Source organism: Meleagris gallopavo, chromosome 4 (assembly GCF_905368555.1).
Source record: "Meleagris gallopavo chromosome 4, MGAL_WU_HG_1.1, whole genome shotgun sequence".
NCBI classification, from domain to species: domain Eukaryota; kingdom Metazoa; phylum Chordata; class Aves; order Galliformes; family Phasianidae; genus Meleagris; species Meleagris gallopavo.
The window spans coordinates 778,080-793,208 of NC_139407.1; the positions used below are offsets into that span (position 1 = coordinate 778,080).

The 15,129-nt window shown below is 36.7% G+C and overlaps 1 protein-coding gene across 3 annotated transcripts in view; it reads left to right on the forward strand.

Moving 5' to 3' along the window:
- The window catches only part of LOC100546750 (uncharacterized), a 47,334-nt gene that overhangs the window by 12,691 nt on the left and 19,514 nt on the right, over positions 1-15,129 (forward strand). For 2 of the 3 annotated variants that reach the window (XM_085221976.1, XM_085221973.1), the window contains exons 9-13: positions 4,848-5,044; positions 7,310-7,374; positions 7,907-8,013; positions 9,076-9,187; positions 13,469-13,571. In XM_085221976.1, coding sequence (XP_085078102.1) covers positions 4,848-5,044; positions 7,310-7,374; positions 7,907-8,013; positions 9,076-9,187; positions 13,469-13,571 — 584 coding nt within the window. The remainder of the gene's footprint in view (positions 1-4,847; positions 5,045-7,309; positions 7,375-7,906; positions 8,014-9,075; positions 9,188-13,468; positions 13,572-15,129) is intronic. The other variant, XM_085221974.1, reaches the window with a different exon arrangement.

Below are 15,129 nucleotides of genomic sequence, written 5' to 3' on the forward strand. Positions count from 1 at the left end.
CTTTGGCTGCTGAAGCAGATCTAAGTGCACTGCTAAGAAAAACTACCGGTTTTTCTGAGCTTTAAACAAGGAAAAAAAAATAAAAATCAAATTTTAGGCCTATGAAACTCAACTATGTGTTGTTTCCAGTTAGGCAAAGGCTGCTTGCGTCATTCCTTGTGTGGATTCTCTGATGCTTAGCAGAGAAAATTGAAGAAATCACTGAGTTTGTAGAAGACTAATCAGCGTTCTTAAATTACTGATTATAAGTAAATGCTGTCAAAAAAGATACCTACTCCTTTTCTGTTATTTGTGCAGTAATATGTATTAGGTAAAGAAAAGAAGTTAGTAACACATTACTACTCCCTATTTAATCCCTAGTGGCATGGCACTCAGAATTTATGCCAGTGTCAGAATGGACTGCGATGTCAGAAGTATACTGATAATGCACAGCTTTGTATTCCACTTTAATTAACCCCAGACGTTGCTGTCTCATTATTATTTAGTGTCAGTGGGTGACTAGTACATTGTTTTGTTTTGTTTTGAAATGCAGGAGAGAATAAGCTAATGCTGATCAGTAAAATAATCATTTTGAGAAGATGATAAACACTGAAATTTTGCCCTAAGCTAAGAGTGTAGAGTGGTTGAGACTGCATAATCCTCTGGCCTGGGATGACCAAAAGGGTAAGTCAGTAGTTGTAGTCGCTTAGGGGCTGGATCCAGATTGCTGTTGGGACTTGCGTACTGGATTCTGTTCAAGTCCCAGGTTAAGCAGTGTGGTATGCCTTTTTCTCTGTAGCACCACCTATTGCACGCAGCTGAAACTGTCTGGCAGCTTGTTTGGCCTGAAATTCTCAAGCCATTTAGAGTATGCATGTTGTGTATACTGTGAAATGCCCTAGTTAGGGGAGGTAGGTGTTATGATCAGTACACTTTCTTAAAACAGGAGTTGCAGCAGTGCTTGGGAAATGTGTTGGTACCTACATGTAGATATGCATGTGTGTTACCTATCCAAAAACATGTGCTGACCTTGCTGGACACAGATAAATAGTTTTGAATGGGTTATAAAAACATTCCTGGAAGCGGTAGCAATTCTTACTTTTTGCCCAATAACATTCTGTCTAAAATAGGTGCCCAGGGAGTTGAGACACATGGTTTAGAGTTCTCCTCAGCATAATGTTTGTTCAGTCACCCAGGAAACTGCATTATCTATAAAGCTAAAAGTTGATATCACAGCCAGCTTGAACTCTGGTCTGCTTACATGTCGTATGCAGTGTTGTGGGTTCTTTTTCTTTCTTGTGATCTTCTGCTAGTGAATGTACAATAGTATGCTGTCCCGTCTTCTGTTGCCAATCATCAGAAGATGGCTTCTTCAGCAAAACCAGTTTGGGGCCTTTGTTACCATTGTAGTCAGTGAGGACCTACTTTAACTGGTAACTCCTCCTCTAACCAATTGGAATGAGTTTCTGAGGATTAGTCTTAGCTTGGATTTATTCAGTTCTGTGGTTTACTAATACATACAATTTAATTGTTAAATACCAAAAATGCAACTCAAAACACACGTTGGACAAAGTGATGTTTGTTATTCTCTCCTTTCACAAACTCATGTTTATTATTCTTTCTGCATTTTAACTATTGAAGAACTGCTCAAAATGTTTCTAGAGTAGTACTTTCATCTTTATCTTGAGTATTGTATTCTGCTAATTACATGATCATATAATAATTAGAATTCACTTCAGGAGTTTCTTTTCAGAATCATTTATATTGCCTCATCCCACTGAGGGATTTTATCTCCTCCAGTAAAGAAAGCTGAAGAAGGATTCTTTATTGGGAGTATAATGATACGACGAGGAAGTAACAACTTTAAATTAAAAGAGTATAGATTTACATCACGTATTAGGAAGATGTTCCTCCCTGAGAAGGGTGATGAGGCAGTAGAAGAGGTTGCCCAGAGAAGCTGTGGATGCCCCCTCCCCAGAGGTGTTCAAGGCCAGGCGGGATGGGGCTGTGAGCAGCCTGTCCTGGTGGAAGGTGTTCCTGCCTGTCGCAGAGGGTTGGAACGAAATGGTCCTTAAGGTCCCTTCCAACACAAGCCGTTCTATGATTCTATCACTAAACTGCTGCAGTTCTTTTATTGAAGAAAGAACTGCAGTGCCACCTGACTCTCTGCCACTTTGGATATGTGACTACTAGAAACGTTCAGGTTCAGTTTTGTGATCTTGCTGTACTGTGCTAAATTACAACGTGGCTGTGGGCTGCGTTGGTTTGTGCTGGCTCTACAAAGCAAGTGTCATATGCTCCATAGTCATTCAGCATAATGGTAAGCTGGGGAAAGAATTTCTTCTTCCAGTGGAAGGTCCATATGGTATGTACTAGAAGACCTCGTGCAGGCGTTTGCTGCTAGGTAGCTGGAACTCCAGGTTTAAATAGCTGTCACTTGACTGAATCGTATCATAGGGGTGGCTTAGCTCTGCTTGTTTCCAAGCTAAAAATTAATTTTAAGTATTATCTTGTGGCAGCATAAAAATAGGTTTTTATTTTAAGAAGCTATGTTTTAACATGAATTGTTACTGACATCTCTGAGGTAATATAGGACACAAGGATTTTTGCAGTCATGTTTTGTGTAATGAGTCCAGTCTTCTGAGGGTAAGGCTTAGTTAAACTGAAATTTAGTCTCTGTTAGTAGTTCAGAACCAGTGATGGGAAGGTGTGTGTCTGCAGTTTACCTCTTTTTCCTTCAAAACAAGTTCTCTGGGGAGTAGGTGCATGAACATCCTGTCTGTGACGACGACTGAAAGTAGGTTACAGGTAGGGATGTCTGCTCCTGGAGCAGTGGGGCAGGCTGGATTTCCTGTCTCAGTGGAAGCGATTTCACTTTGGGTGAGTGATTCAAATAAGCTGCATTCAGCCTGCTAGCAAGGCACCTGATGCAGGCAGATAGGTGATATGAGAATAGCTTTGAGCAGTTGACTGCTCTTTAATTCTCGTCTTGTTCAGTCTATGATCATAGACTGTGTGTGAGTTACTTTGCTTCCTGGATGTGTCTCATTACCTGTAAAGTTGGAATAGTTGCAGACCTTTAATAGATATTATAAAATAGATAAAAGATGATTGGTCTTGACTGATAATTGAGAAGTTTCTGGGATATTTTCTTGTCACTTCAAAATGGAGAATGTTACATCCTGCTGCCAACTTTCATCCCTTTCTTTCCCTCTGAACAGACAAAAAGCCAAACAAACCCCATATTGTAAATATTTAGAATCAGATTTATACATAGTTTGTTGTATTCGCAGGGTTCAGTTTATGTTTTTTCTTTTTTTCCCCTCTTTTTCTTCTTTTTTATCCTTTTTTAATACCCTCTATCTCTTTCATGGTTTAAATAGTTTCAAAGACCAGACAAATGAAGTATAATCCTTGCTGATTCCTGGTGGGCTTTTCTAGGTGTCCTCCAGCTACTGTACTTTCAAAATTTTGTATGCTAGCAGTATTAAAGTTGCTGATCTCTGGTAACAGATCTTCTCTCTTAACCCCATTATTTTAAAAAAGGATTAAGTTTTAAGCTTCCCAAGATAAGGAATCTGTCCAAACTCCCATGAACTTTTGCTAATGTCATTTCAGAGTTCACTGGTTTCTTTGCTTACTTCCTCTAAAAGTTTGTGAATGTATGTTATGCAAACTATGTTCTTGTAACTTTTGCTAACAACCAGTTCGGCTGTATGTTCAGCACATGGATCCCTCCAGCACCCAAACATAATTAATTTGAGGGATGAACTGATTTTAATTATATACAAAGGACGTGAAGATCACTGACTGTAATGGGAATGGTGATATCAAGCACCTTTTTATTTGAGAAGAGTTTTGCTTTTTCAGAGGGCTTAGTCTCCTTTATTTGGATTCTTTTTCTCTCTCTAACGCTGTATTTCCACAGATTTCTAATTTCTGAGCAGAAGTGAGCCAGGTAGCCCTTCTTGAGAGCGTAAAGACTGCTTTAATTTTCAGCTTTTTAATTCTAGGTTATTACTTTTGCTCAGAGAAATGATCTGTAAAAGAAAAGCCTTATAACATGGAAAGCAAATACCTAGATATCTTCCACAAAACCTTGAAAATTCTACCCTGCTACTGTATAAATCAGCATGAGCTCATTACTGTGAGCTGTTTGATTGCTTTCTGTACGTTAATCTACAGAGAATTGCAGTTTTCTCTTTTACTGCTTTTGTCTTTGTTACGCCTTGTAATTTTCTGTTAATTCCTGCTTTTATTATTGTTTTGGGCTAGAGATCTTACTTCCACGTGTTCCTCTGTCTTCTGATTATAGCTTTTCTGTGAAAACTTATCAGAAAAAAGGAAATACTGTCCTTCATGTCCTTTATGACTATTTCTGTTTCCTATTCCCAGCAGTTTGTACTTTGTGCTTTGACATCCTTTTTACAAATCCAGACTGCAGGATACATTTACTTGTGTTCACCCTTGATGCTGGGAGTGCTGCTATAGCCAGCTGGGCTAGCATTAGCAATCATGTTTTTCTGCTGAATTTACCTCCTTAATAAAAGCTATCTAAATCTTTCAGCTTCTGCTCTGCTTTTGGTGATTGCATTAGTAATGTAATTAGTGGTGTCATTCTCCACTCCTGTCTGCTTGCTGTTGGTGTTTGGTGTTACATGTGTCATTCTTTGATGGGCAATAAAATGCATCCTCTTATTTTGGTTAACTTATTTAGTGCTTTTCCTTCACTTCTGCAGAAATGCCAAGCTACATTCTAAATCTTGATCGAGTTTATTTAATCATTAATTACCATGAAATTCTGCTATGTCATTCCTCTTTTCACCTCGTATTTATAGTGGTTTTTTTCAATGTTTTCATTATTTTAGGCACAACATAGGCTTTCCCATTGTAGAGTGCTCTTCTGAAGGAGACTTTGTTATTTCCAAACCACCGGACACAGGGGGACTGATCTCCTTTGGCACTGTGGCTGAACAGTTGGTGTATGAAGTGGGCAATCCTCAGTGCTACCTTCTACCAGATGTCACGTGTGATTTTTCTGAAGTTTCCATCACTGAAATTCCAGGTTAGTCTGCCTGTATGTTAAGAGATGTGTAAACTGGGTGATCCAACTTTATTTTGCTTTAATTTCTGTGTTTTATCTTGTATTCCTTGCTATATCAATTCCTTAAAGCATCATACTGTAACCAACTGATTTTTTTTCATAGAAACAAAGTTCCTCGAAAGGACTTAAGTTCTTTTTTTTTTTCTTTCAAGGAACTTTGTTAGAAATTGTCTTAGGAATTGTAACCATGCTCTTACTTTTCTTGTTGGCAATCTAAGTCTTTGATCACTGCTCTTACTGCTTCATTTTTAAGGCATATCTAACACCAGCCAAGACTTTGAACTGTGCTCCACTGTGATTTTGTATTTTTTTTAAACTATAGCTCAGTTATTTGCTCAAAGAGGTGTTTTTTTGTTTGTTTTTTTTTAATTAGAAACACAGCAATGAACAGCTCTGTCATTCTAAGTATCACTTAATAATAGTGTTTTCCCTAGGCATAATTAGTGGGATCACAGTGCCAGAAACTTGCTTAGGTAGAGAACATCCACTGGAAAATCTCTGTTAGAAGTAGATTTCCATCCTCAAACCTACAGCAGTCACATGAACAGCCAACAGGCTAAAGGTGCATATAACACTTGTTTTGAGTTTGACTTGAAAGCAGAGCAACGAAACAAAACTCAAAAAGCCCTGAACTGCAAGATTTGTTGATTGGATTAGAGCGTGTGATAAAGTTTTACTGCACCTGTAATATGTATATTCATTTTCATTCTAATGGAACTTAACCTGTGACAGTATGTGAGTGCCTTTGTAAGACTTACAACAACTGAAGTTTCAAATTAAGAACTTCCTGGGAAAAATACATTGCTTCAATAATAAAAGTACTGTAAAATCATACAGTGAACCTTGTGCTCGTGCAACATAACTGAATGACATTCTGATAAGAGCAGTTTATTGCTCATAGCCACTAGTTTTGTCTTTTTTTTTTTTTTTTAAGAAAAAAGGAAAAGAGAACCCTAACCTTCCTATGAACTTTCAGCTTACAAATGACCCAATATGACACGTTTGAACTTAAAATGAACTTTCACATGAACTTGCAGTTAGTCTTCTTAGAAATATAGCAGATGGAAAATAGACAGATTTCTTAAATATTTTTAGTTTGAAGTGCTTTGACACGTACACCAGTAAAAACAGGGCATGCTATCTGGTTTTGCTGTTTACATTGCTGATTTTATTGTCCTGCTGGATTAGTGACAATGTTTGAACTGAGAGGTGCTTCTGTTTTCTTTTAGTCAATGGATGTCATGCATTTTGTTTATGTTACTCCTTAACCAGCCATATGAAAGTCTTCCAGATTTTTACTGAATGTAGAGAGATTGTTTTCTGTTGACAAAAAAAAAAAACAAAGTTTCTTCTGTTGAACAAACCTTATTTCAGCCTTGCAGAGAGTGATGATATTTGTGCATGATACATAAAACTAAGGTCAGTCTGATTCCGTTTTTCAGATATGTTTTGAAGGGATTTTTGTTTTGATCACATCAAAGTATTTCTGTAAAGCTTGAAACTGTTTCCTACATACTTGCAAGCACAGATTAGCTACAGGATAGTGCTGTCGGTTTGACATGAGATGCTGATCCTGTACTGCTGATTTTTAAGGGACATCACCTACTTATTCCAGTTCAAATTTAAAGTTTGAACCTGATGACATCGCAGCATTTTCTCGTTTCTTCTTCTTATTAATATATCTAATACTGAACAAGGTAGTTACACAAGAACATATATTCAAATTGCTCTGTTTCTGTTATCAAAAGGAATGCTGAAGTTAAATGATCCCTCCACTTACTGAGCTATCAGCAAATAAGCTCCCTCAGTTTTCATATCGTTCTGGTTCTGTTTCTTTGCCAAGTGTGAGGGACTGTTGTCCACTCCAGCAAGCTGCAGTAAACGATATGCTTTGTGTGTGTGAGCAGTGACTGGTTGTTAAGTGGAAAATAACTACTGGATCTGAACTTCTAAGGTTTCTTTCTGTGTTAAGTGATTATAATGTCAATATAAACATTTCAAGCATTTTGTTAAAAGACTCATTGAAGTTAGAAATATGGCCATCATGTTTCAGTTCAGAAGGCAGAGAGGACTGTTTTGTAGAAGGTTCTTTCTTCTGTGGTAGTACAGCTATCAGTGATTTGTTTTTCTGATAAAATGCATTTGATTAACATAAAGGATGTCTTTGAAGTTATTCTGAAGAAGCTTAAGTATTGATTTTTTTTTTTTTTTTTTTAACCACTCCAGGTTTTGAAGGTGGTGCAGTGAAAGTTAGTGGAGCGAAAGGATCACCTCCTTCAACGTTTTATAAGGTATTACTTTCTTTCTAAATAAGGAATACCTTACAGTCCATATACAATTTGATGTTTTGAAGAAAATTAAAATATTTTCTGCCAAAAATTGTTGCCTCTTTAATGTCTTTACACAGACACACATCAGTGCACACATGAAAAAGACCAAACGAACATTGCTGGATGCATAAAAATGTGGTTATTTATGTAACAGGAAAATCCAGATATAGCCAGAAAAGGCTGAAATGTTTTTTTTTTAATAATAAATTGTGATAGATTACTCAGCTTTTCAGATCCAGAATGTATCTCACGTACCAAAATGTACAGGTAGGAGATATTTAAGATGACAGTGAGAAGCGATTCTGAATTTTACAGTTCTACAGGTTTGACTTTTCTTGTGATCATTTCACATTTTCAGTAGTAGAGTAAGTTTACTCATTATCGTGCTTTCTTATCATTCCACTACTGAGATTGTAAAAAATATAACCGTTAGAGAGCATTTATAGTATATCAGTACTGAATCACATGTAATTTTTAATCCCTTTCTTGTTAGGTAAGTGCCACTTACCTTGATGGTTTCAGAGCTACTGCTGTCTGTCCAGTGGGAGGTCCAAAGGCAGTACAAAAAGGAAAACTCACTGCAGAAAGTATTCTCAAAAGGTTAGTATTTGTTGCTCAAAAGGGGTTTTGGTTATTTGATATTTGGAGATAATGAAAATTGAACGGTGACGTGATGGTAGTCACATTAACCTTGTAAGAACCATAGAAGACAGAAAGTCAGAGGATGTTTGAAGACTTTAGTTAACTGAAAAGAGGTTTCCTAAACAATCTGTAACTACACTTTTAAACTATTTGACAGAAAGGAAAAGGTTAGCAAATATTGTTCAAAATGGACAGCTGAGACCCAAACTTTAGATTTCAGACAGATTTGTATTTAATTTTTTTTCCACAGAACTTATTATCAAAAACTTCGAAGCTATGAAATGTAGGCAGTTTACCAAAACTGTTTTAAACAAAATACCTTACTACCTTGAATATGGGACTAAGATTTTTTTTTTGCTGGATCAGTTTTCCGGATGGAAAACAGCCTGACAAATCTCTAGTCATATTGTCATGCCAGGATATTTGCAGGAGGGATTCCTCTTAAATATAGTTCTCTGTACTCACAGAAGTCTTGGACCATTTATTCCAATAGCACCCAAACTTTCTAGTTATGTGAGCTATTGCTTTCCTCTCAGTTTTATATAAGACTTCTCTTCTGTCAATCCATCAAATTATACACCAGTGGAAGAAGCTCTCTGGGCTAGGCACCTTTTAGAAATCAAGTAAATCAAGTATTATTTTTTTTTCCCATGCTCATTGGAAGAGAAATGGCCTCAGTGGTTGTATACTGAGCACCTTCTTTTTTTTTTATATATCAATGAGAATTTCACTTTATATTTAAGCTGATATCATGTTCCAGGTGCCATGTTTAATATTTACAACAGTAGTGATACTGCTAGTGTCTTCAAAGTAGTCAATTGATGGCAAATGTTCTCATCCTAACGTAATTCCAGGTACTTAGCCCATATCACTTTGGATGCAATATTTCTGTTCATTTGTGTAGTGAAAACTATCAGTAACCAGTTTACATTGCAGAGCTAATTCCTGTAATCACACAGGGCTACTACAGAGAATTACTTTGAGACAGTTTACTAATTAAAAAAAAATCATTTGTTGCAGGACGCGTCTTATTTTCAGTCAGCTTGGGTACGAAGATTACAGTGCAGTTAACATACAGGTTTTAGGGTCTGAAGATACGTATGGACCGCATGCTAGAAGGAGTATAGATGGTGTAAGTATTCAGTGCAGTGTTCTTAAACTTTCACTGACCTCCTCTTCTTAATCTCTCCATATCATTATCTTTTTCCATAACTTTAAAGAAAGTCACTGTCATCCTGGGAATTTCACCCCACCATCTTGCAAGGAGTTCAGTGTTGTACTTAGTGTACAAAATTACTGACAGTCTTTGGAGTATTGGGTCTTCCAGCAGATAAGAAATCTTACAGAAATGTTGTTCTGATCTGTTCTAGTGGTGTTCATCTGAAGAAATACCTTAAATGTTCTTACGATGTAGACCTTAATTGCGTTAGGGCACAACTCTAGAAGACAGCATTATAAAAGAAAGGCAGAATTATTATTGCTTGTACTGAAGCTCTGTGGGTCCTATCTGTGGAACAGTCCTCAACTACGCAATTCTGTAGCATGTTTTGTGGCCTGTTGAATTCATCTGTAAGAATGTGAATGATGACTGTAGCCACTGCAGCTGTGATACCCAGATTGCTTTCCTTATCTAGAAATGGAAGATCTTTTCATAGGAAGAAGACTGTAAATTTTGTCCCCACTTACATACACTTAAAATATTTAGACAGTTTAGATTGTTCTAAAACAGTAGGATCTAATTCTTTTCTGTCAATGAAAGCCTTACAAAAACCTTATGATACACTTGTCAAAACTCAGCTCTGTGAGTTTGGTCTTAGAAATGCCAGCATATGAAAAGCTGAAAATGTGTCTCTGTAAGGAGAAAAAAAAAAAAAAGAGATAGTGAAACTTTTATTATAGAAATTATTTGCTCTTAGAAATGAGACAAGTTGTGTCTGCAGCTGTGTGTGCTTTAGTGCTTGAGCTTCAGTTTTATTCTGCCCAGCAGGAAGAGTTGCTTCCTGCAGAGCCATCTATGATGTGGTCTTTTCAGGATGACAAACCCTGCTACATTAAGTGTGTTACTGAGATTGCAGAAGGAAAATACTGGAGCATAGGAGCACATTTTCCAGATACTCAACTTCAGTGTTCTCTTTGTACCAGTTCCTTTTGATTAGGCATTGTAATTCATTTTTTAATGATATCATTACATGAGAAGTTTTCTGTGTTGTTCACTAGAGTGAATAATGATTTGGAAAAGAACAGCTTCTCTATTCTTACTGTTCAGTTTGCCTTGCTTACGTTATACTGAAAACATTTTCCAAACCAAGTTGAATGTTTACAGTATTTCCTGTATTTTAGCCTCAGCTTCCAGGTCTTACAATAAAATTAAATGCAGCAGTATCTCTGTTGTACGTGCTTTCCATACATGCCTGCAATAGGAAAGTTAAAGCTGCAACACAGGAAGCTGCTTTACAACCTTATCTTCTTCACTCTGGTTCTCCAACAGAGGAACCTAACCCAAATAGTTCTCGTCTGGAAAGCAGTCGCAGTTGCTTCAGAGGAATAGGGGAAGAGTGAGGGTTGCTTTACCATTTAAAACAAAGCTGAAAACCAGTGAGAGAAACACATGCCCTTTGGTAGATGTATTCTCTTTCTGTTTATGTCTTTCTGCACAAAATTAGTTGTGCTTGTTTGGATTGCAAATAACAGTGGTCAAAAGCAGAGCCATGTTGTGCTGAGTGGTACATTATCACATGAGGGAAACAATCCGTGCTTCAGAGATTCATCTATCTGAATTTAAATTGTGCACTGGCTGTGTATCTCAGAGTTGGATCCATTTAGTCTAGAGTGAGATGATGTTTATAGCATTGAATATTCCCGACAACAGAAAATAGCCTTGAGAAATACAAAAATCCTTGCTTTCTTTCCTATTTTTTCAGTCTCTCCACCTGTTTCCATAGCTGTTCTTTGCCACTCTGATAGCTTGCTTTATCAGCAGAAACAGTGGACTCGAGTCAGCACTGAGTAACTCCGTGGTATTTAATTGCTAATACTTCCTGCTCTGATTTTTCTGTTCTTGAGGAAGAAGGGCTTATGGCAGTGTCACAGTATCAATGAGTTCATGATGCAGAAATACTGGATGTGTTTCACGTGAAAGTTATATATTAACAGTGCCTGACTTATTAGTTGGTTTTACAAAAGCAGGCTGAGCATGGCTGTGAGCAGATTCTTAACAGAACAGAAATAATGCTTCGTTAACCAAAATGCAGTAGTTTTCTTCTAACCCTTCTACACCGCATTTCTGAACTTGAAAGATAAATTTGTTTTGTTTTTTAATCATACAGTAATGTAAATGACTGAAATAGTCTGCGACTTCAGTTTTGGTATTGGATTAACACACAGAGGTCAGGACTCTGTTTTCATAGACCACTGATACTCTCGTGCACCTGGACAGAGCAGAAGGTTGGGGCTTAAATGCAGTGTTGAAGAGGTGCAGTGCAGAAGCAGGAAGCAGATGTGAATACATGAGCATGCTTTTGTGAGAGTATTTCCTATTAATTAGTAGTAATAGTAATATCATGAATCTCCAGACAGCTTTGTGAGCGCTTTAAAAATAAAAAAGTGGAAAGAAAGTTTAATTTGCCACGTTTTTCTACTGAGGCCCTTCACTACTATGTTTTAGCTGGAGAGCTGGGAGCTTTTTGTGTCACTGTGGGTTTGTTCATTTTGGGATTTTAGTATGTATTTGAGTTGGGGTACAAGACTTAGTAGTCTGTTAAAATAACTACCTCTTTGGGATGATCTTACAGTAGCCAGAATGACTGGCATACAGTACTGCAGCATGTACTGTGAGCACCATTTCAGCAGCTGTCAGTAGGAAACACGACCGTGTTTTTACATTTGTGAAGTTACTTAAGTTCCTGAAGCTGACTTGAGATTTTCTAATGTTGTCATGTTCTGCAGTATTATTTTTGTGAAAATGTATGGTATATATGCTTGGAAATTATACTTATGGGACATCTGTATTTACTTTTATGCAGTGTTTTTAAAGAATGCAACTTTACAGAAACACTGACAATTAAAATAAGTAGAGCTAAAGTTAGGAGTGTATTAAAAAGCAGTTTAGGAGTTTGGATCCAGCATGTGTTTTCTCCAGTTACTTTGAAGAGGAAAGTATTTATTTTTTTAACTTTAAAATGCTTACTTGAGTCTTAAAACTTGCTAAGAATTTTTTTTTTCTTGTATGATGCTTGTTAAATTTACTTGAATTGTAATTAATGTATTTTTTTAGGCATGATGGCTTAGTGTTTTTCCCTATGCCAGCTGAGCAAATTAGCAGTTGCTCCATTATAGAACTATTGAGTTCTAGTTCTTGAAATCAGGAGCACCCATTCAACTTTGTTCAGTGAATAAGCATCTAACCATACCACAGGAAAGCTGAGATGTGAGTTTTGTCTGACCACAACTTTAAGTCAGCTCATTGAACAACTGCCTGCATATATTATCTTCTCTCCTGTTCCCATCTCTTAGGAGAAAAATGCTGTCAGCACAAAGACTCTCTTGTCTTTTCAGGGTTAAGTCATGAAAAATTTGGTCAAGTGTAGGGTAATGCTGTTCCCTAGTCCAGAGAAAAAACTCCCTAAAGGAGTCATTCCATTCAACTGGCATAAAAACATGCACTTTTGCTCCACACCTCATCTCCTATGTTTTGAGGCTGTAGGTGTTCATAGGTGTTTGTTTCTGGCAGCATGTGGAACTTGATCCTTCTTGTGGAAATGTCATCAATTTCTCTATAGATAAAGAAATAGGCTTTTCTCTAAAATCTGTTGAATGTTTTACACTAATAGGAGAAATGCTATTTTGAAATATTCATGATTTTATGCATAATTAGGGAAGCTATTAAACACTTCAGAAATTGCTACTTAAAAGAAGTTGGGATGAACTATTGTGTCTATTGTTTTTGTTGGAAACCTGCTATTTTTTTAGTTCTTTTCTGTCTTTAAACTTCCAGAGATTGGGTTTGACTTCCTTTCTGTGAGCAGATCTATTTACTTTTTGATGCTAAGGGAAGTAGGCTTGGCCCCAGAGTATTCTCAGTGCATGTAGAAACAGGAGTACAGTTTGCTTGCCCGTCTCATGAGTGAAGCAATTTCCTTACAAATTAGTGTTTGTTATAGTACTTGATTTTTGAAGGATGTTTTGATGCACAGCATTGTAGCAGTCTGAAGTACCCAATGGTTGATGTACTGGTAAAAGATGGTGTTAACTGAAAGTTACAGATCTGTTGGATGGAAAGCCACTAACTAAAACTGTAGCTAGTACTGAGCACGAGATGTCCATTAGATTTGCTTTGAATGCTGAGCTACAGTTGCTTTTTGATTTGACAGATATAACTGCTGTTCTGCTGCTAAGCTAATCTGCTTTTTTAAAGCAGGGTCCTCGAGAAGCTGTTATTTGGCTTGCAGTACATCATAAGCAAAAAGAAGCTTTAGAAATCTTCTCCAAAGAGATTGCACCAGCTGGAACTGGCATGGGTAAACATTCATATCTTTCTCCAACAATATAATCTAGCTGCTTATGTAGAGAAGTCAAACTTTCAGATCTAATTAAAAAGTTTTAAATAGTATACTGCAGTGAGAATGCTGATGGTCCCCATCTAAGTCTTTATTCACACTGTGCTTGTTAGCTCCCCAACTTAAATTCTGATCTTGCACTATTATGTCTAGCCTCACGTTAATGTCTTTAACTTTTGACTTTGAGTGAGTGTGTTGTACTGGATTTTTTTCATTGACCTCTGAAGTAAGGACAAAACACCAGGATTTAATTAAAAGTCAGTCTTGGTTTTAAGAGTATATAGTTTGAAGTATTTGCACAAAGGTCACCTGTTGTGAAATCGTCTGTGCTTCTTTTGTTTTATTGGATATTTGTTCCAAGAAAAACTTTGCATTTATTCATTGTAATTTTCATTGGATTGTCATAACTTTCTAGGAGAACTTACTAACTGATCACTTTGAGCAAATTTTTTTTTTCTCTCTGCTTTCTCTTCTCCACCCACGTCAAATCTAAGTGTTACCACTGTGGCCATCTTAGTTGTAAGGACTACATTCATATGCTGGGATTTGATTGCTGCTTCTGCTATGCATACTCATTTAATCTTTTTAAAATCCATTTACAGTTTGGAGAGCTTCTTTTGGAAGACTGGTGGTCGGCTGTGTTGCAATTGCTTCTCTGTACCTAACAGAGCAATGTATTGGGGATTTACATGAATCTTCAAATTAAATTACTTAACTTGAATGTCAGCTTCCATAAGACATTTAGAATCTTGATTCATGGCGGCTGAATGTTGCTGTGCAATTAAACAGTTGGTCAACATTTTCCTTTAGTGGATTCAAAATTGGATGGAACTAAGCATGTTCTCTGTTGTCTTTACAGAGGTATCAGAGCTGTAGATAGTATAGTACTTCTTTTTAGTTGTGTTTATAAAAGAAGGATCGATGCATGGTTATCTTCTTTTTTTTTTTTCTTCCCTTTTTTTTGCTCCCTCCTACAAGACAGAATACAATCAGTTAGAAGTAATTAGGAAGATTCATTTTAAAATATTTTGCAATTGTGAAGGTTATTTAGTGGATCAGCATTTACCATAGATGTGCATTACTTCCAAACACTGTTATGTTAATTAATGATAGCGTTTTCATGGTTAGATCAAGCTAACATTTCTAAAGTTAGTTAAAGATTCATAATTGAAGTAGTTTTTCCCTTTTCGTCATTCTTGTGTTCTGTTCCTGAAAGTAAAATCTCTACTAGTTCTTTATTTTATATGTGCATAGATGATCCCCTGGCAGGTGTCTTTTTGAATAAAGGAAAGGTTGGATTTAAAACAGTTGCTTATTTTTAGGATCTGAAGTTGGTACATGCATTGTTCGCTCCAAATTCTTGGTGTGTGCTCTGTCCAGTTTTGTTTCACTACTGTTGTCTATAGAATAAATAGTAAAAAATCTGTGTTACTTGACTTGAGTAGCACAGTACTGTTCAGTATTAACAGTGAGTTTCCATAGTATGTGAACATTTGTTTCTTAAGGTGACTGGCCAGCT